The 21,221-nt window shown below is 39.3% G+C and overlaps 1 protein-coding gene across 1 annotated transcript in view; it reads right to left on the bottom strand.

Moving 5' to 3' along the window:
- Positions 1 to 7,515: 7,515 nt before the first annotated feature.
- The window catches only part of mgat5b (alpha-1,6-mannosylglycoprotein 6-beta-N-acetylglucosaminyltransferase B), a 50,052-nt gene continuing 36,346 nt past the window's right edge, over positions 7,516 to 21,221 (bottom strand). Inside the window, exons 9-17 of the mRNA XM_087809514.1 lie at positions 19,929 to 20,060; positions 15,873 to 16,006; positions 14,722 to 14,858; positions 13,601 to 13,756; positions 13,314 to 13,460; positions 12,780 to 12,896; positions 11,580 to 11,654; positions 8,644 to 8,915; positions 7,516 to 8,065 (exon numbers count right to left, since the gene is read on the bottom strand). Of these exons, the coding sequence (XP_087665640.1) occupies positions 7,867 to 8,065; positions 8,644 to 8,915; positions 11,580 to 11,654; positions 12,780 to 12,896; positions 13,314 to 13,460; positions 13,601 to 13,756; positions 14,722 to 14,858; positions 15,873 to 16,006; positions 19,929 to 20,060 (1,369 nt within the window). The 3' untranslated portion in view covers positions 7,516 to 7,866. The remainder of the gene's footprint in view (positions 8,066 to 8,643; positions 8,916 to 11,579; positions 11,655 to 12,779; positions 12,897 to 13,313; positions 13,461 to 13,600; positions 13,757 to 14,721; positions 14,859 to 15,872; positions 16,007 to 19,928; positions 20,061 to 21,221) is intronic.

Genomic DNA, 21,221 nt, shown 5'->3' with positions numbered 1-21,221 from the left:
TTTTTTTGACATTCCCTTTAGCACTGCTTTATCTAGTGGATGCATAATGCAACCCCAGTCAAACATTTGACTGTATCTTTTATTCTATGCACCTTTTAATCCGGTGCAGCCTATTTATGAAAGCAGTTCCAAAATAGTCCATTCATTGAAGGTGCGGTTCATAATACGGTGCGCCTAATAGTGCAGAAAATATGGTACTTTTCTGTAGTTAGCACGGCTGAGCTGACTAGTGGCGGTCTCTACTAGAGGAGCCTGTTTGCTTCGAGAAGATGGATATTCCTGAGATTTTTCCTGACATCAGTGTTTTCTGTTTAAGTGAAGTCTTTTTTCCCTTTTTCAGTTTGTGGGTTGGACTTCCCTTCTAGCCGTGCCCCTGCCACCTGAGTTCTGGATTTTAACCTGTTTTGGTTTTTGCCCAAGTTGGAGCCTGTTTTGGATTGACCTTTGAGGATTGTATGTATTAAAGAAGTGACCTTTGGATACTCTAACCTGTTTGAGACTGTTTCTGCTTTTGGGTCCACTGACGCTCCACTTATGACATTATTTCACAGCTTGGGCGATCCCATGTCGGGCCGAGATCTTTTAGCAGTCTACTCGTCACTATGGTTTCCTCCCACAGTCCAAAAACATACAGATATTGATCGCACCTCTTGCCCGACGAAACTTGGATAGGCTCCAGTCCCTTTAGTGGATTAAGAAGCAGAAAATGGATGAATGGATGTTCCTCAGCCTAGTTTAAACACTGACATCGTTATAGTCACCAACATGAATTAAATATATTGATTTGAGCCAACCATCTGGCGGGCCACTGAAAATGACTCAGATGAGGTTATTGGTCCTAGAGTTTAAGAGGTGTGTATTAGAAGAGTGATAAAAAAAAACAACCATAATTGAATATATGAGGTATACTGTTATATATACTAGAGAAAATGAGTCCATGTCAAGTGAATCATATTAGTCTGAGAACATCCATGTGTTTCCCTCTTGACTCGAGCCATCTTTATAACAATATCAACAAACTGTTTTTGCCTCAACACGCCCACAGTGCCCACGCAGAGCTGGCCATGAGCCCAGAACACACCACCTTTCTCTCTGGCAACCCTGAAGACAGATGCGCGAGAGCTTCAGGACATTTTGCTGCAATTTGTTTGCTCTGCCAGATCGATTGTGCCAGATCTGTGCGGCTTTATCTCACTTCCTTTCTTTTCCCTTTTTTATCCCTAAAAAAAGAAGTATGTACAGAGATGACGCGGACGAGTCGGCTAATAACCACATAACGAGCCACACGCAGAGTTCTCTTTTAAGGAAGTAATTGGTGCAATCCTGGAGAAGCTGTAAGGAAATCCCACTGTTCCTTGTTAGCGGTCGCTGCTGTTGTCTAATTTGAAGACATCAAAGAGCGCCGAGGTCAGCAGATCAAGCACCGCGGATAAACAGTACAGCACTTAAATGAGGCCGGATTAATCCGCAGAAACAGGCAGGAAGTCCAGGGAATTCATTGGCGTTGAATCCGTTACTGAGACTCACCAGCAGCACGCCGACGATTCCACCTGAAGCCTTTCAAGGAGAGATCTTTAATCATGAGTAAACATCTTAATGATTTAGCACACGGCGGGGGGGACGCCTGGGCTGCCAACCGCGGCACAGGGGACCATCGACGGAGAGAAGGTTTCAACAACAACGCTGTTCACTCAGAGGACGAGTGAATGAATCCATGATGAAAATCAACAGACTCTTCTGTTTTGTTATATTTTATCCAATTAAAAATTCAACCTTATCCCACTCTGACAGACCAATCCCCCAAAATGATTCTTCCCAAAAAATAAATCCTTACATATTGACTAGTTTTAGGCCTAGTTTTTGTATCTATCTATGTCAGGGGTCCCCAAACCTTTTCTTGTGAGGGCCGCATGACTTTTCCCATTTCTGATAAGGTTCTGAGGTCAGTTTCTAACAGAAAAAGTGTGATGATCACAGGGGTACCTAAATGTTAAGATTTTTTTTTTTTCTACAAAAAATCACTTACTTACTTACTTACTTACTCAGACATTTATTTTCCTTGGAAATCGTAACATCTGCACAGTAAAAGCAGCTGAATCGGCTATTTGAAAGGCTAAAAAACTCATTGATAATCATCTGTTCGACAATGCGATGAATGCAGTTGTTGACGACAGGTGTGGCATTCAAGTACACACGTTCATAAATTAATTATATTTTCAGGGTTGATAAATTATTAATGTCGTCCTTCCTGGAGGAAGGAATCCCACAGCGCACCCCGAGAGCCAGGTTTAAATCAGAATTCCAGATTGGCTAGTAATTTCTTCCAGGGCTGAAAACCTGTACAAGGAAACTTGTTAATTATAACTGACAACAACAGGATACAAGCGGATGAAGGTGACACATCATTAGTCTGGTGCTGATGAAAGCAGAACTATTAATCCTGCCGTGTTTCTGTGATAATTGAAAGAGATACAAGAGATTCCTTTGGTGGCAGTGAAATGAATGAGGATTATCAACTTCTGATCTTCAAGGTGAAATAATAAAAAAAAGCTGATCTATCCACGTTTATAAAATGGCAATGACGCCATGATATGTTAGTTTTTAAAAATGTTATTAGTGTTTAAAATAAGTAAGAACACTCACTAAGAACAAAGAGAGAACAAGCTGAATTCTGGGAAGTTAATAAGAAGTTGTTTGGATCTCATAACTTAATCCTTTAAGCTTTAACGTGAACGAATATTGTCCCATTTAACTTTTAAATTGGAATGACATGATAATCCCGGCCTGTGGTGCAATTTATCTCTGCTTTCTGAGATGTCTTTCCGTTCCTTGCACTGCAAGCTGGTTTGTATCCAGATTGTGTCGCAGGTGTGGCGACGAGAGCAGGAAAACCTGGAGCGGATCACTTGGTCACGTCACGCCTCTCTACTCGTCACAATATGTGAAGCCTGAATCTATTGAAGTCTCATCTGCTGTCTCACCCCCACTTCAAACCATCGCTCCATAAATGAGTAATGAGAACAAGTCATGTTCAGCCTGTAAAACAGCTGGATGTCTTTTACACCTTCCAGAATCTTCACACCTGTCTAATAATAAACAAAGACTCTTCCTTTCAAGGCGCTGTCACCATCTGTCCAAAACAATCCTCAGATGTCGATGCTATCAGGACGCACACTTTCATTCTTCCCTCGTCTTTTCTTTCCTCGCTCCCGTAAAGTCAATTCTAAATCAGCCAGACATCTGAAACCTTTATAAAGCATCAGTGTTCATCCTCCTGCCTTTTTTTGTCTTGTCGTCCAGACCTCTTTGTCAAGTGGGACGGATTCAGTCGGGATAGATTCACTGGAAACCTGCTCGAGCGAAGGGAGAGCTGGTTTTCTGTTACACTTCATTTCAAAAATAATAGTGCAATTATAAGGAAACATTTGCATAGTAATTAAATATTGAAACCTTGAACAAATATTCTTAATTAATGTGTAAAAATGTTTCTAAATTTTTATGTCTCAAGATTTTTACTTATTTTCTAATTTGTATTTCTATTGCACATTTCCAAGGACAGTGAAAAAATAGCTGCTAACTAGGAAATACTTTCTCTTTCTCACATAGAAATACTTTTAATTGCACGATTAATGAAATAACTTTCTCTCCTTTGTTTTCTCCACTGAAGATGTAGGATTTTATTTTAATCATTAATCAACATTCATTTTAGTTTCAGATGAAATTCAAGCTTCAAACAAACCAAGAGAGTTTGGAAGAAGAGAAGCTTCAACACTAAGTAGTCGAGGATAATTGGGGATCAATATGTTGCACCGTAAACAAAGGAAGCAGCAGCTTTGACTGTCATTCTAAAAGGACAATTACACACTTCTCTCTCTTCCACGAAATCCAAATATTACTCCAGCAGCCGCTTGAATAAGTAGTTTGACATTTTGGGAAAGAAGCTTAATTGGGTTCATGTGGAGTGAGGGCGAAGTTAAACAGACCTGCGCTAGTTTCTCTGCAAGTCTATGTGTGATCCCAGACTCGAGATAGAAGATTTTATTGCTGATTGTAATAAACTGGCTTTTTTCACCGCCAAGATTTATTCTCGATCTGAAGGTTAATTGTAAAAGAAATGTGGTAATTAAAACTTTCTTAGAAGAGTTTACGTTTGAGGGAAATTTGTCTAAAACATTAATTCAATTATTTTCTTTGGACTGTGGGAGGAAATAAGAGTGCCCAGAGTAAACCCACGCAACAGTTTCAGTTTTTTTTGTAGGAGCTAATAAAGACCCTGACACATAGACAAAGAGATGTACCCAAAATCTGTGGAGGAAATCTAAGAAAACCTATATTAGAGATTGAGGACAAAAAACTGGATCAAGTAATCAATTAAATCCCATGACATACGAAACTTTATTGACTTTTTAAATCAGAAAAATGGGATTTTCGTCTGTAATTTCTGTCTTGTATTGAAACCTCGACAAGAAGAATTCTGTATTTTACGCTTGTTTGTGGCAGATGTTCAAAGAATAAGGAGCTATATAAACCAGAAGTACTGTAAGTCTATAAATATAAAGGTAAATGGATGTTTTTAAGTGTCTTTTCGGAGGAAGTTCCTCCATTGAGCTCTGGTTGCTACATTAAAAATATCATTCATATTTGCCTGTAACTCCAAAAAGGAATGGATTACTCTGAAAACATTCCCAACCCTTCAACATGAGGGTGAATAGAAAACGAGTGAAGTTTTGTGAGGATTGTGAAGATTTTTGGGTGAATCATCAGTTATAATGTTATATTTTCTGTAACAAATGGCACCCTTTCCCCTGTCATAGACAAAAGCCCATAATGCACAAACACCTGAAGATCATCCAGCAGGTCTAAATGTTTAAATAAAAGTATATTCAAAAGAACATTGTCTGTTGAAACTCATTTGTTGTCTCTAAAACAGGACAGAACAGATGCTGAACATCATCACGTCAGTGTGAGCTAAAGTGAGGCTGGTGTGACACACAGGTAAAGTGTTCCTCTTAAGTCCATTAAGCGAGAAGAGCGAGCGAAACTGTTGACTAAACTTCAGTTAATTCCACTACAAAGCGAAATACCACGGCGGAGACAAAGCGGAGGGAGTGAAAGCCAAACGATTAGGGAGACGACACAGACGGATGAGTCTTTTGTTATCGTGGGCATAACTAATAAACTCTGGGCAATTATTTGTGCTGAACACGCATCACAGTCACCGACGTCGCCCTGAGATTGAATAATACCTCTTCATCTCTGCAATTGCTACAGACACGGCCCATTAAGACGAGTCTGTGGAAGCGTCACTTTCCAAGACACCTAAGATTATTATTGGGGAGATCCACATGAGTCATTATCTGTATGGTAGCAGATGGCTTTCCTCCCCAACCCTCAATCAGGCGTTAACTGGAAGAGAGACGTGAACGAGGAGCAGAGCGATGATGTACACTTGTGTTGATAATATGTAGGGAAATGTGTAATTTATCAGACATTATGACTAGTGGAGCTGATCCACCATCATTCAGGAAAACGACTGATTTTTGAAGGAGGAATGAGCCTCCCTTTGTTGACGCCATGTTTGTTACGCCGCCGGATTTATGTATCCGTCCATCATCTGTCACTATTATCAACTGATAATCATTAGAGAATAGTTTATGGTTGATCAATGTCTTTCAGATATCTAATTGAATTTTGGGAAATAAACCATGATTATGTTGATGACTTATATTTCTGCTGTTTTACTGAAGTCGAACGTGACTCTGACATCGAATGCTCGGGCTACAAATGACGGATATGAAGCTTTTTACGTTTGATTTTCTGTTTTAAATTGTAGCATTTTTGTGTTAAAGCATTGAATGTCTCACAGTATAACTGCATGAGGAAAGCAGTAATCCTTCTGTGAATGATGGGCGACATGTCAAGGGTGTTTATCTTTGCCCCGACCGATTGAAAGAACGAATGAATAAAAAACGCTTCGGCATTAAATACTTTTACGCTCAAATATACACTCTAATTGGATTGTGTCCTCTAATCATCGCCGGCCGCGCCACGTGAAATCAAATCAAAGTTTTATTATGTCGATTCAATTGCACGCAAGAATTTAATTACACTTTTGAGAGCCAGACGTCGACAATGACGCAGTGGAATGTTTCTCTCGGTGACGTGACAGGAAAAAAAAGTCAAACTTAATATACATTTCACAACTTTCATTTCACATTGACTCGCACAGAAGAAAGTTCCAGATTATGAATCGCAGAGAAGGAATTGGAATATTATGAAAAGGTTCAATCAGTCAAAGAGGATTCATTTAATTAAAACTGGCAATTTGGACGAGTCTTTGAGGAAGTCTCATTAAAACGCTCTTATCATAGAGCGGCGTTCTGCTTCAGAGGAGCAGCAGCTCTGAGGATAATGACTTCAGTGTCATTGCTGCTGTTCTCTGCGTCTTGCTGGTCATTGCTCATGCAGGGCTACACTCCACCTGTTGCTGCTTTCAAGATTTTGTGCACCACTGCACTTTATTTACATCTGAAATGGAAAAATGCTGGCGTTTAACTGGAAGCATTAATTCAGCCGTATGACATTTTACTACTGTTTGATTTAGAGGCTCTGGCACAACACAGCCTCACTCCATGTAAACGTCAAAATCTGTCTGACATTTTCCAGGAAGTCTAAAAGAGATGCTAGCCTTATATTGCCCGAGACAAATGAATAGTGGAGTCCTGAAGTGTGTTCTGCATAGACTTACGGACTCTGAAAAGTTACGTTTTGATTTGCATCATGATTTTTTTGCCTCATGGCTGTGAATTTTAAAAGAATATATTGTATCTATGTACTTTGAAGATATTAGCTTTACATTTTTGGGGGGTTTAATCGCAAGCTATCAATAGCTGCAACAAATCTTGTTGTTTTCAAAAACTAAGAAACTATCCTGAACTATGTCATCCACCAGGCCAGAACCCGAAATCGGCCGAGTACAGCACGAGGAGTACGATTCACTTTTCAATACGCGTTAGGACATTCAAGATCACATCCGTCAGAATCACCAAACAGAAAAGGAGTGGAGGTGGGTTGTGAGTTGCTGAAGGATTTTCACAGTTAAAACTTACAACTCCTCCCACATTAGGATTCTTTAACATCACTAAACTTTGAATGAGTTTGTTTGTAGTTGATTTGGGCAAGAGCCTTGTAACTCATAAAGAAAATTATCTTCAATTTTAGAACTGCATAACTGCAATGTCATGAAACCTCTGCTGAGCATTGCTACATACCACATATGCATCTGTTTGAAAATAATAACAATCACTACACAAAATTATGTAGAAATATATAGATATTTTTTCATTGCACTACTTCTAATGGTGAGAGAAACTCAGCTAATGAGGGACTATCCGTTTTTTATAATTAATTTAATTTTTATTTTCCCTTATGAATTAAGTCTTCTGTCTCCATTTTTTTTTAAAACACCTCATTGTTGTTCTTTCATACTGTGTGTTACACTACAAAACTCAGCAACTGATTCAATTATTTTATTAAACAATACTTATGTACAACAAATATTTTCTTCAGGCCAAACATAAACAAGTTACATCTTAACATTTTGGCTTTGGCAGAGATAAATAAACATACTCAACTAACATAATGCCGTAGATGTACCACCGTGTAAACCTTCAAACTCACCTAAACGAAAGTACAATCATGCAGGTCCCTGAGAAGATTCACCACCTTTAATACCTTTGGCAGGTTTTGAGAAGGATATTGGCACGTGTCACCTTCCAATCCGAGGCTTTGTTCGAGAAAATCTGCAGGGAAAGAGCCATTCCTGTCACGTAGTTCATGGTGCTGGATCCCCAGGGCCACCTTTGGTCATAGGCAGTCCCTGCACAGCGCCACCTGGCCTCTGCGATAGTCTCTGCAGGGGCAAATACGACGGTACTTGGCAGCAGCCCCGGCGCAGCTAAACAGAAGCGGATTTTGCTGCAGGCCACATTCTGCGTGCTCTGCTGAAAAGGCAGGAAAGAGATGATTCATCTCCCACTCCAGTCCCTCACACTGGAAGTTCAGCCTTGGAAGCAGGAGAGAGGGAAAGAAAGAGGACAGGTTTTACGATGCAGGAATATAAACCTTAAAGTTAATTCATCCAGGATCAACATTAAGAGAATTTTTTAATGTCTATACATCTTCTACTGAATTTTAATGTGTGCCGAAGGTTATCAGTGAGAATTCCATGTATCATTTTAATATTAATGCTATAGCCTTGCCTCTGGAGTCAAGGATGGAAGGGGAGATTCTTCAGGGAAAGACTACATGAGGAATTTAGAGAAGCAAGACTGTGTTAAATCAGGAACATAGAAGACAAATGATCAGGCTCTAGAATATGTTGAAGAAGGAAACGAGGTGTGACGACACGACCAGTATGTAAGAACAGTGCATCTAAAATAATTGACCTTCATTTGACAAAAATAAAGATGACGGATGACATGATCATGGATTTTTGTCCAGATTATTCACAGAATATAGAAATGTCAGTACTCTTCTATCCTTCTGCACGATGTTGCTCTTTTATATTACTGTCGTTTACTCAGGAAATCATTTCATTCCATGCATATGAAGGTGAGAACAAGTCATTAATAAGTCACTTACGCATTAAAGGCCTCTTTAATGTTGATGAATTTAAAGAAGGCTGGTTCACAGATGAGTCCGGCACCGTGGCACGCTTTCACACATGACTGTCCCTCGTCTGAAGCCAGAAACTGCAGCGTGCCGAGGGGGGGCCAGGAGGGAAACAGGCTGATGTTTGACGCCCATGTGAGGACGGTGGAGTTAGACAGGGGGACGAATGGACCAGAAGGGCTGCTTCCCCAGATCGTGGATGCATTTAAGGGAGGAAATGGAGTTTCCGGCGAGCAAAAGTCCTGCAGGGACGACGATGACATCATCATCAATAGGAGAACGGCAGCCAAACAATGAGCAGAGTTTTCGTGTCGAGCAACAAGTCCTTGCTGCCCCGCGGGGACTTCTCAATCCCCAACAACTAATGAGTTCCGGAGGCAGAATTATGCTGTTTGAGAGCTGCGATAAGATCCTCCCTCCAGCTGAGACTATTCATAAGAGCCAGGTAATAACATTTCTCCGACACGTCTCTGTAGCCCACGGACCCTATTATTAAACAAGCTCCTCGTGCCCACAAGCAATATCTGGGCTCCCACTTCTTTCTCTGGCTTCTCTGTGCCAACTCTGGAAGCAGAGCTCCAAACTAGATTTAAAAAATATTAACACCACCAGAGACTATACAATCTGTACTTCAGTTCAGCCTCTGTATCGCAGAAGCCTCTGCAGATATTTAAGATATCACAAAGTTATGTGTGTTTGTTAGAAACATGATAGCATAGTTGCTTTAGCTGGTTGACATTGAATACATTGTATACATTATTATTTTTGTGCTTTTCTTTAGATTAGATTAGTTTAGATGCATTTGTCCCAAAAGGATATTCTTTTCAACTTGACAGAAGATTCATACATCACAAAAAAAAACTATTTATGAAGATGGTAATACCTCTAAAATACCATGGATACATAAAGTGAGACGATAAATTTGAGCTTTGAAATATTTTACATATTTAAAATAACAAACCTTTACTAGTGTTGTAGTGAAGACCAAACCAACTTAGAACCAGACATTATCGAGACAATATTTAGACAGAGAAAAGTCTGAGACTTTGTGCGTATAAATATATAAATATATATATAATTGGCGGCCGCTCTAACACTTCATGTAAAGCACGGCTTCCCTTAATACAAACTGTGTTTCCATTTAAATTGACTAAATATTTCATAGAATATGTTCATCTTTTGTACAGAATCAGCTCCTTATCACAGGTAAACGGCACCACTTCCTTTAACAGCTTTGTCTCGCCCATTAGACGGCTGGTGTCTCTGGGGGTCTCATTAACCATTCTGACATGAAGACAGTTTACAACATTAAAGGTCAATATGCTTAAACAAGGCGTAGCTAATCCAAAGAAGTTGAAACGCTATCACTGTTCTGTTTGCGTTGTTTCCTGATTTTGGTCTACATGAAGAATATCATATAGTTATCAAGTGTAAGAATACAATGTACAATATCACTAAATGACAATAATAATATATAATAAATAATAATAAGTTGACCAATGACACAGCATCTAGCTTAGAAAGGCATTTTTTTTATAATGTTAAATACAGCTTCATAGAAATGTTGCTTTGGTGGGCAAAAATTATTTTGATACTTTAATGTGCTGATCTCTCAAGCCATGAGTCTTTTTTGCAGAATGAGGGAGATGGATGCCTCTTCAAAAATATGATGTCACAAGACTAATTTCAATGCGCACTACTTGCTCGTTGGCACAAATTACCCCCCTCTCCCGTACTAGTCACGTTTAAACGGGTGAAACAACACAGCCTGACTTGCCATCAATACCACATGACCCAAGAGTTTCTTTATTACAAAATAAACCATCCACAACGAAGGATCCAAAACTATTTTCCCACTGCTCTTTTTTGGTCTCAACACTGCAGCTACATATTTTAAATTTGATTTTATGGTTGAGTAGCCTTCGCTTGAGGATCATTTTTTATTTTCGCATTTAAATTTTTCCAAAGGTCTCCGCAAAAAATCCGCAAAATAAAAAAAATATTTGGAATATAGACATTTACTAAATTGTAAGAGTTTACTTTCCCAAACATACAGAATACATTTCAGTGAAGGCAACATTATTATCTAACAACCCAAAATTACTTATTTTTGTGTAAAATAATTTCTTACTTTCAGAGCTATTCATGGTCAGGCTCCTCCTTACATCACTGATCTGATCCAGCCTTACACCCCAGCTCGGGCTCTGAGGTCTGTGGATCAGAATCTACTGATGGTTCCTCGCACCCGGTTCAGGACCAGAGGAGAGAAATCCTTCCAGGCTTTGGAACGATCTTCCTCTCTCTCTTCTGCGTTTGATAGAGTCTACTGACTCCTTTAAGAAACATTAAGACCTTTTTATTTGTGCAGGCTTTTCCCATCTTCTGGGACTCCTGTGTTCGTCTCTATGTTGTCTTGGCCATTAGTTTTTAAATCCATAGGTATTTTTAACTGTGTATTGCTTTTGATTGTTAAAGCGCTTTGTGACCCTGGTCTAGACAGGTGGTGTACAAATAACTGCTACTTACTTATTTACTTACTTTCTTGCATCAAGCAATCTTCTAAAACCAAAAAAATAATAATTTGTATAACAGATCTGTTTTCAGTATTAAGAATAAGTACAATAAGTTAGGTTTCCACATGGACATTTTAGCTCTTAATGAGGCAGGGAGGCAGTAAATTGAATCCCATTGTTCTGCTGGTCTACTTAAGCAAATGAAAAGACAGTCTCTCAAGGGAGAGTTTGTTCCATACGCACAGAGACGAAAGAGAAAAATGACCCAATGAAGAAAGAGAATTAGAACGTCCATGATCTGAGGTCAGTGACAAACAGCTGGGCTCGGAACAAGATTAAATAATACGACAAAGTGACATCAAATAAATCAGACCAACTGAACACGAAACTTACTTGGTTCTGAATGTAGGCGTGAACCCGCTCCAGCATCCCCTCACATGTGTACTCGTACGGGAGGAACGGCTCCACCTATACTCAAACACACACATGAAAAATGTACATATTATTAGTGTTTTTGAACACAAAAAAAAATGGAAATGAATTTCATCACATTTAAATTAACCAGCTTTTCCAACCAGAGATTCCTCGACCACTCATGTTTGGGGTCGATTATGGAAGGCGGCTGTCATGTTCTTCGAGGATCTTATATTAAATCATGATGTAAAGTTGAAACAATCATCATTTCACCTCTTAACATAAGTAGCCTCTAATAAACCTTTACGTTACCACATTCCTTTGTTCGAACAAAAGACAAAACAAATCCCTTTTTGCAGTTCAGACAAGACAAACACAAGCTTCATGACCAAAGAAACACGTCTGCAGGTGAAACTTGTCTGAAGTCTTGCACGGAGACAAGAAAACAGATTAAAATGGTGTTACATTTATATTCCTCCTTCTTTATATGTCTGCTTCTGTTGCCATGGTGCTATTAGAAACTGAGCCGACCACTGCAGCCCGCCAGCAGAAGCATCCACACAAGGGGAAGCAGAAACAAACTCAAATTGATTTCTCGGTCAGAACTATTATTTACACTCTAAAATAGCCTTGAATTTCATTATATCATTGAATTGTTTTCTTCCAATTTTTATGACTTCCTGATACATTTAAAAAAGGTCCATAATTCAGTTTACACCCATTTATAGTAAGAACAATATAGTATATGAGATATAACCATCTACACAAGCCAATATTAGCCAAGTCAGCAGAAAACCGGAGACCTTGTTAAGGCAACTGGCTGGTGGTGCTCAACAGAATCAGTAGTTGCAGGTCGAAAGTTGTCAGCTTAGCGTGGCCGGGGTCGAGAAATATGATGTGCTGGAAGCCTTTTGGGGAGCTGCCATGCTACCAGGTGTGAGCGCAGCCATCCACTCGATATCGCGGCAATTAGCACTCGCGAAGAACAGAGATAGAGCCAGCTCAGCGCTTTGTTGTGATGCAGGATGTGATGATTAGGAGTTCTAAAAAAAGGCCGGCGGGCTTTGGAAGTGGGTCAAAACATTGAAGTGTAACTCTTTCATCTTCAGTGCCTAGAATCGTTCATTCTTCCGGACAAGGACGATAAGTTGGAAATCAAACCAAGAGAAATAAACCTACATTGGACTTCATGATGTCCCGGACGGCAGATTCAAATTCCTCTGTGTTGTTGTAGTCCACGGTGACCACGTGCGGTCGGCCAATGTAGACTTCTGCGTAGGGGTGCTGAGAGGAGACCTAAGGACAGAAGATTAGAAGAAATTAAAACGTCTTTGTTTTCAATAGCATCTTTTACACCAGCGTCTCAGCAGGTGTTCGATTAGTCCTTGAAAGGAAAGTATCCCGAGCTTTTCACACATTGGGTGTGAGGACATGCATTCACCACAGAAGGACAAAACAAGCTTAACAACAAGGCTATTTGGGTCACTGTCTAAAAACTGCGCCTTTGTGTCCGGTCCTTTTTATGAGCACTCAGAAACATTTTTAAAAGCATCGAAAGTGATAGAGTGTCATAATGTTTCAATGTCATTTTAATACTCATTCTTACGAAGAACATGGAGAATTTTCACATGTAAAATTTTTCAAACTTTTTAAATCATTTCTTAAAGAAAAATTGACAGTATGCTATATGGTACTTATAGAAGTAATGTTCACCTTTCTGGAAGTTGGTTTTCCTCTGAAGAAGTCGTGATTGAGAGAGCTGTGCGGAGGATTAAACCTCGGCTGGAGAAAGACGCAGCCGTTGGCGATGGCCTCCAGCGGAGCTGGTCCCTCGTACGGGAAGCCAAATCCCATGAAAAGCTTGATGGGAATATGAGGCGGAGGAGATTTGGACTGATTTATGCAGAATCACATTCACCTAAATCTCACATAATCTTAACAAAAGCAGAAAAACTCTCCCCAAAAGCTAAAACTGTCCGAATCCTCTGGCTCATAGTCACCTTGGCCTTGCTGAGAAGCTGCTGCAGCTCCTGCTGAGGGAGAAGACCGTGGTTCTTGACGAAGACTGGCACTTCAGGGGGGCGGTGGGTCTCATAGTAGACTGTACCATGGATGTCCATGTAGCGATGGAGGATCTTCAGTAACTTGTCTTTGTTCTTGAATACAAACAGTGAGTTCAACAGACGACAAAAGACTAGTATCACCATCAAAACTCAGTAGTATCCGCCTGTGTAACTAACTAGTGATTATTTATTTATGAAGCTATGTTTTCAGCTTATAAATCATTTATGAAAAATCTTCTGCCTTTTGTTGTACTTTCAGAAAGACATGCCTACGCTTTGCTCTACAAGATAAAGAAAAGCCAGTTGTTTATAATTTAGAAAGAGCACATCTTATCTTTTTATAAAAGCATGGTCATCTTCTGCTGTTGTTTAAATTCACACTTATAAACAAGATTTATGAAACAATTATAAAACACATCTTTGTTTTTAGAAATCAGAGACATATTTACTTGAATCTGTGCGTTGAATGAAGAATCCACGTGGAGTTTGTTAGCATGAGAGAAGAAAGAGCGAAACAAAATTAGCGAAACAATTTATTTCTGTTTGGTTTAAAAAAAAAATTGTAATACATGATTTATTTACGTCATCTTGAGAATTCTGTCTGCCTTGAAAAAGATCTCTAATGATCCGTACCATCATTCCTTAAACGTGCCTTTGATGTAACTTGAATTACTTCAAGTACTTCAAGCGTTCAGTAAAATCTATATGGAATTCTAGTGATGTTGAAATATAATGAAATATTCCTTATTTATTAGATATAATATTTCGATCAATTGTGTGGGATTAAAATATCAAGTAAAAATGTAAATAAGTCCATATCACATTTTCTTTAAATCCCATTGTTATAACTCATAATAATAATAATTTCATAATGTATGTATACAGCTCTTTAGCACATAAAAAAATATATAATAACAAATGATTTTTCTCTGGGGGTGTCAGAATGGGCTGCACTATTAATATAATTCATGAATTCTCTTGACATTTACAAAGTAAGCGTAGAAGCTGACAACTCACAGTGTGTAGAAACATATTTATTCACCAGTTTTCAGCATGACACCGACCTTCCACATGCTGGCTTCTTTGCCGTACATGACTGCCATGTTATTAACTTTTTCCCTCTGAATGTTCAGCCTCTCGGTCTCGTTCAGTTCCTCTGCCACGAACCCCATAAAAGAGTTGTCCGGCGTGTGAGCTGCCAAGGACAAAGAAAAGTACGAGGCACTTCATTGTTATGTGTCCAATTTCAAATGTGTTAAAAGTGAGGCGGAATCAGACTTGAAGTGACATGCAGAGAATACCAAATAAGAACCACTGTTGTAAACCTAGTGACAAGTCTCAGCGCCAGATAGCAGAACCATTGAAGATTTACAAACAGCAGGCGATACCAAATTTCAGTCAATATTTCAGGCTGAATGCCAGCTGATTTCGGCAGCTAGCACAACCAGCATTTCCTAATCAGCAGGGCTGCTCACTTTCTAAATTAATTGAAGGCACTAGCAACAGCTGAACTTTCTTCTGCTGTTGTTTATGATTTGTTATGTTGTGTTTGGGTGAGTGTCTAGATTGACTTGGCCTCAGAAGTCAGTCGCTTCTTGTGCATTTTTGTGGCCAAAAGTTTGAGGCTGTGTCTAATGGATGAATGTGAATAAATCTAACCTTTGAAATAAAACAAAATCTTATAAAGAACTCACTCATGGCACATTTTCCAGCATTTGATAGCCATACAAACTGTGTGTCTTGTCTATAAATGTTCTTGCTGCACTGTAAGGGTAGTCCTGTAAAGACCCTAGTTCTACCTCAGTCCAACAATAGCGGCTCTCTCATCGTGTTCTTGCTGCACTGTAAGTTTCCCCCAAGGATGTTTTTCCTAAAATAGATTCATTTAATCTACAGACAGATACGGCACCTCTGAGCGTATGTGTCTTTTTCTTGTACCTACACTCTCAAGCGGTCACCAGACACCCAGTTATGATCTGATCGTTTGTTCTGCTTTCATTTGAAGTGGGAGCAGCAGCTGCTGCAGGCCAACATTTCACTTATTTCACTTAAAAGCCGCTCGACGGTCTATAACTATTCAGAACGGTTCGCCCGGGACACTGGCAAACATTCCCATTTGCATTCAGGATTTGACTAAATGGCGGACGGTTTGAAGCGTCATGTTTTAACATTTGTTGACATTGACACCAGGAGAGAGCTGCACACTTACGGAACATGGTCATGTACTGCTGACTGCGAAGGTTCCAGTAACCCCAGTTGGTTCTGTATCCGTGCACGGTCGCGTATTCTTCATGGTTGTAAGCCGGCTCGGTGCCGAAGGTGTCTATGACTCGGATGTGGCACCTGCAGAAGACATAAAGAAGTTTGTCTCGACTTCTGTGCGTTGAGAATGATTTCCTTCATGTATTCGCAAACGTGCTGCTTTGTTGTGTTCGCAGACTTTGTAATAACAGTTGGAGGTCAAACGTAATAAATATTACATCTGCACTTATCAGTGCAGAGTGGTTTATAATCTCAGGTCATTCATCAGTGCTTCTCTAACCGGCAGAAAAGATGAGGGAGAGAGATTTTACCATTTCTCTGTCAGAATGTCTGACCTTGGATCCAGTCTGAATAAAACACGAGCGAAAATCTGCCTTCCAAAGACATGAATGTTTCTATACATTAGATTATATCTTTTTATAAAATAAAAAAAAAGAATGTCTACAACAGACTACTGCAGGATTAATAATCTAGTTTCCACCACAGGGGAATTGTGAATCTAATCAGCCATTGTCCATACAAAGAAGCAATCAGCAACCCTTTGTTCCCTTGAAAGACATATTCTTTGTTCAACCGCACCGTACAATCAGTCGCTCCAATATTTTTGTGTGTCTGCAGCAATTTTAAAAGCCTCATTTTACACTTTTGTCAAACAACCTGCTTATTTCATGAATATCAAAAACCCCGTCGTTCATCCTCAGTGGGCTTTCTTCTACTTTTTAAGTTAAAAGTAAAGTCGACTCCTAACAGGAGTAATTTTGCTATATTATCTCCACAAAGCAATTATTGGATCAATTGTCGCATTAACAGACAAAATAATTCAGACTTAATTACCAAAGAACGTTAAAAAGTAAGTAATTTATATTTATAGGGCGCTTTTCCAGACCAGGGTCACAAAGCGCTTAAACAATGAAAACAATTCCTCATAAAATATATACTTAAAATGTCACGACACAGAGAAAAACACAGGAGTTCCAGAAAATCAAGGAAAAGCCTGAACAAATAAAAATGTCTTAAGATGTTTCTTGAATGAGTCAGTAGACATGTCTTTGTCAGATACAACACCCAGGTTTCTCAGGCTCAGTTTAACAGACTGACCCAAATCACCCAAGTACTGACTCAACCCTGGAACCTTATCATCAGGAGCAATAACCAGAGTTTCAGTTTTGTCCACATTTAGCTGCAAAGTGTTTTCACTCAGCCATTGTTTGATTTCTAGCAAACAATTGACTAAGCTGTTCATCCTCTGGGGCTCAGTTGGATCAAAAGAGCAGTAGAGCTGGATGTCATCAGAAGAATGTGGTAAGAAACATCAGGAAATCTCTGAATGATGTTACCGAGGGGAATCAAGTACAGCAAAAACAAAAAAAGACCCAGAACAGAACCTTGATGGACTCCACACAACAGATCCGCTGATTCCGACCTCATTTGATTGGCAGATACACTAAAACTGCGCCCAGAAAGGTATGACAAGAACCACTGTAACACAGACCCAAACATTCCCACTTTATCACTCAGTCTTCTCAGCAGGATCTGGTGATCAAAGGTTGAGGACAGATCCAAGAGAATCAGAACAGAGTATTGACCCGAGTCAGCCGACATCATGATGTCACTGGACACTTTCAGTAAAGCTGTCTCCGTAGAGTGATGTTTACAGAAGCCAGACTGAAACTTCTCATGGATGTCGCTCTGATCCAGGAACAATGACAGCTGCTCAGACACCACCTTCTCTTGGACAAGAAAGGGAGCTTAGAAATAGGCCTGAAATTACTGAGGTCAGTCGGGTCTAAGCCTGGCTTTTTGAGCAGAGGCTCCACAATGGCATGTTTAAATGCATTGGAAAAAACCCTGTGGAAAGGGAGATGTTCACGGTTTTGGTAACACATGGATTAATGTGTGATTAAAACAATGGCAAAACAAACAAAAATAATATCTAGAGAGTTCTTCTCAATGGACGGTCAAAATTAAAATGAACATTATATAAAATAAGAATTAAAAATCTCAAAATGTTGTATTATGCTCATTCCTTGGGCTATTAAACAGAGGCCAGTTTAGTCCTGTCTCTTCAATGCAGATATTAAAAACCTACTTAATCACTTAAAAGTGCGGCTGCCATTAACAACAATCCTTTGGCTAGAGTTATTACTAACTATTATGCTAATCTGATTCTATAGAAAAATATTCAAACAAAGACATCAAAATATATGCAATTTAAAGATATGAATTATATTTCAAAATGTAAACTGATAAAATAAAGTTCAGTCAAGAAAGTAAAGGGAGGAAATGATAACACGGGAAATAAGTAGCTATTTCTAGTTCAATATGAAATAAAAGTTACCGTTCATCACTACGATTTTATCAGTGTTGGATCCTGGATTTAATATTTCATATCAAGCCTTCATTCTTGGATGGAGATTGGAATGAAGGTTTGACGACCTTCCTCTGTAATGAAGGTACGGTTCAGCAAGCACTTGTTATAAAAGGCCATTTTAAGCGATGATACTTCTTGTCTCCTGATTACTTGTTGAACCTTCACCATGGCCTCCAGGCAATGTTTTCATTTCACAAATTGCCCCGAGATGGATGGATCTGAAAATAATACCTGACCTCTCAGTCCAGAACTTTCAATTTGTATACTAGAATTCTGTGCCTTCAGCTTTTCGAAGCTCTTTCCTGGGTATTTTCAGGCATTATCTCAGAGCACAAGTCTGAGGCCGGCTCTAGGCTGCTGTCATATGTGGGTGCTCCATGAATGTACTCAGCTCAGTGCTGCAGATGTTTGTTCAGCTGTCTAAAATTGTGAGTAAATTGGTTTGCTAGATTTACATTAATCCTGTAATGTAATCTGAGTTTATCAATTCCATTGTTGAATACACTGTGATCCTTTTTGCCATTGATATTTGTTTTAAAAGAGTTTCAGTAGCTACCAATAAGCATCAAAAATAATCAAAGTAGTTTGAGAGGTAGGATTTACCCCAGCAAGATGGGCTTGAGTAAAGATGTTAGATTGAAAACTCTCTTAATGAGATAAAGCATCAGACATTTTATCACCATCAAACGAAGGGTTGAACATCGACTATATCCCTGAATTCAAACACACAGCCACAAGAGCGACTTTTTAAAGCAGGTCACTGTGACGCTGAAGTTGTTGGTGGACTGTGCCTAAGGGAACCTCCTTAAGCCTGCACTCATTACGCACGGGTCTTAATTAAATAAAGGGGATTTCTGAAAAGCAGCCCAGACAAGTTCATTTAGATAGATTGCTAGAATTACTCCAATAGATTAGTGAGGAGCTTTGTCTTTCCTGAAAGACTTGAACTTGAGCCACTTCTCCATTAGGTAAAAATAACCATCTGATGTGGTTGCAAGGTCATTTTGAGGATATTTGGGGCGTTCGGTTTTACAGTTAAAGTGGTCAAAAATGTTTTTATTTCACGCCATTTTTAATACAATTATGTCAGTGTAAGAACAGAATAACGATGGATCTGGTGGAGAACATTGATGATGGTTCCAGGATGTTGAAACTTGTCTTTATTTAAAAAAATATGCTGTGATCAAATCCTAGTTTATCTATGAGTTGCTTGTAGGAGAGAAGCTAGAACCGGCAGCTCATGGTAACAGCAGAAGAAATATTATGGATCACCATGACACACTGGAAATATCTCTAATTTAACCCTTCACTCAAACTGATGGGTCACACTGTTTCAACAAAAGGGCCCTCCTTTGTCTTCATCATTTCCACCTCCTTTCTCTTTCTGTGAGGGAGGCAGAGTCGAGTCGAAGCTATAGAGCAGCACCAGCATGGACAAAAATGCTCCTCCAGACCTGGCTGAGAAACTAAACATTTCTGTGCATTCATTAGGGAGAATACAATAAAGCTAGAAGTCATCAGACTAGCAAGGGAAGAGTCGTTAAAGGAGGTGAAACTCAAAACAATGCTTTTATATAAGGTTTAGGAAGGAATAAATATTCCTTTAACATTTCTAACAGCTGATTTCCTTACTTGTGCTTCTTCATCGACAGCCCCATGTGCTGCTTCATCTGCTGCAGACCGTGGTAATCAGTGTATATTAGGTCAAAGGGCAAAGGTCCAGTCAGAGGGCAGCTTCCTCTTCCTGGTGGGACACCGAGAAACCTGCACACAGAAGACATAGCGTCTTAAAAAACAAGAGAACATCGACAATCAATGCTGTTGATAAATAACCAGCGATGGCTTCAATACAAAGTAATATTGATCAAACCGTTGTTATTGATTCATAAAATACTGTGAGGATGTTTTGAGCCTGTTGTTAAATAGAATAACATTGGTCGGGATGTTCTGTATGGAAAGCTGCAGGATGTCTTTTCCAGGTCAAGTTAAAAACCATAAAGGTTTATTTACGCATTACAGCTAACCCCTAGAAACACAAAAAGTGAACTGTTGTGTGATCCTTGGTTTATTTCACTTCATAAACAATCAAATCTAAGAACTTGCAGTGCAACATCGTTCCCTATTTATCTGGCTTAACAAATTATTATGTATGGTCATGTGTCACTTTTACGTTTACTGTCCCAGTTACTGCCATGTATCCCTTGACACTCAAATCTGGTCTGTGTTTGGGCACTTAAACTGCAAAGGGGACTATCAAAATGACAGTGTAAACAGCTTAAACCTTAGTTAATAATTGTGTGGTAGGTGGAAGAATCATAGACACAGGGCTCATTATCACCGTTTCTTGCAACGCTACGAGATCATAATATACAATAAATTTAAAATGTGCTGGCCGACCAGCTGGTGACATGTTGTTGGTTTGAAAAAGAACTGAATCTACATTTAAAAAATAGAGAATAAGAGACTCCAACTGGTTTCCATCAGTGCTCTCAGGAGGACGATGGCTCGAGCTGGAGTGAAGAACAGCACAAACAGACTGCAATCTGTCTCAGCGGGATGTCTAACAATTTGTCTGCACAGCTCGTTCAGGCTCGTACATGAAAACACTCAAATTATCTTGGACTCTCTGCACCTTGATTCATCTTTTTCGTCCACAGCACACTTAGACAGCTGTTTGCTTGTGTTATTTTCCATTTAATATATATGACCAAGTTTATAATGTGAACAATTTCAAGGACTCTACAATGATGAAACTGGTGTTGGTGTTTGTTTGCCATTGATGTGGCCTACGGGGAGAAGATAGAACTATAGAATGATCATTAAGAAATACTTCTAAACCACATGTATATCTTTTTTTTTTATTTGAACTTCTTCACTATTCTGTGGCATTCACCACATCTATTTACACTTTAGTTATGAAACGAA

Source organism: Callionymus lyra, chromosome 15 (assembly GCF_982586985.1).
Source record: "Callionymus lyra chromosome 15, fCalLyr1.hap1.1, whole genome shotgun sequence".
NCBI classification, from domain to species: Eukaryota; Metazoa; Chordata; class Actinopteri; order Syngnathiformes; family Callionymidae; genus Callionymus; species Callionymus lyra.
This window is presented reverse-complemented; position numbering and strand designations above follow the sequence as displayed.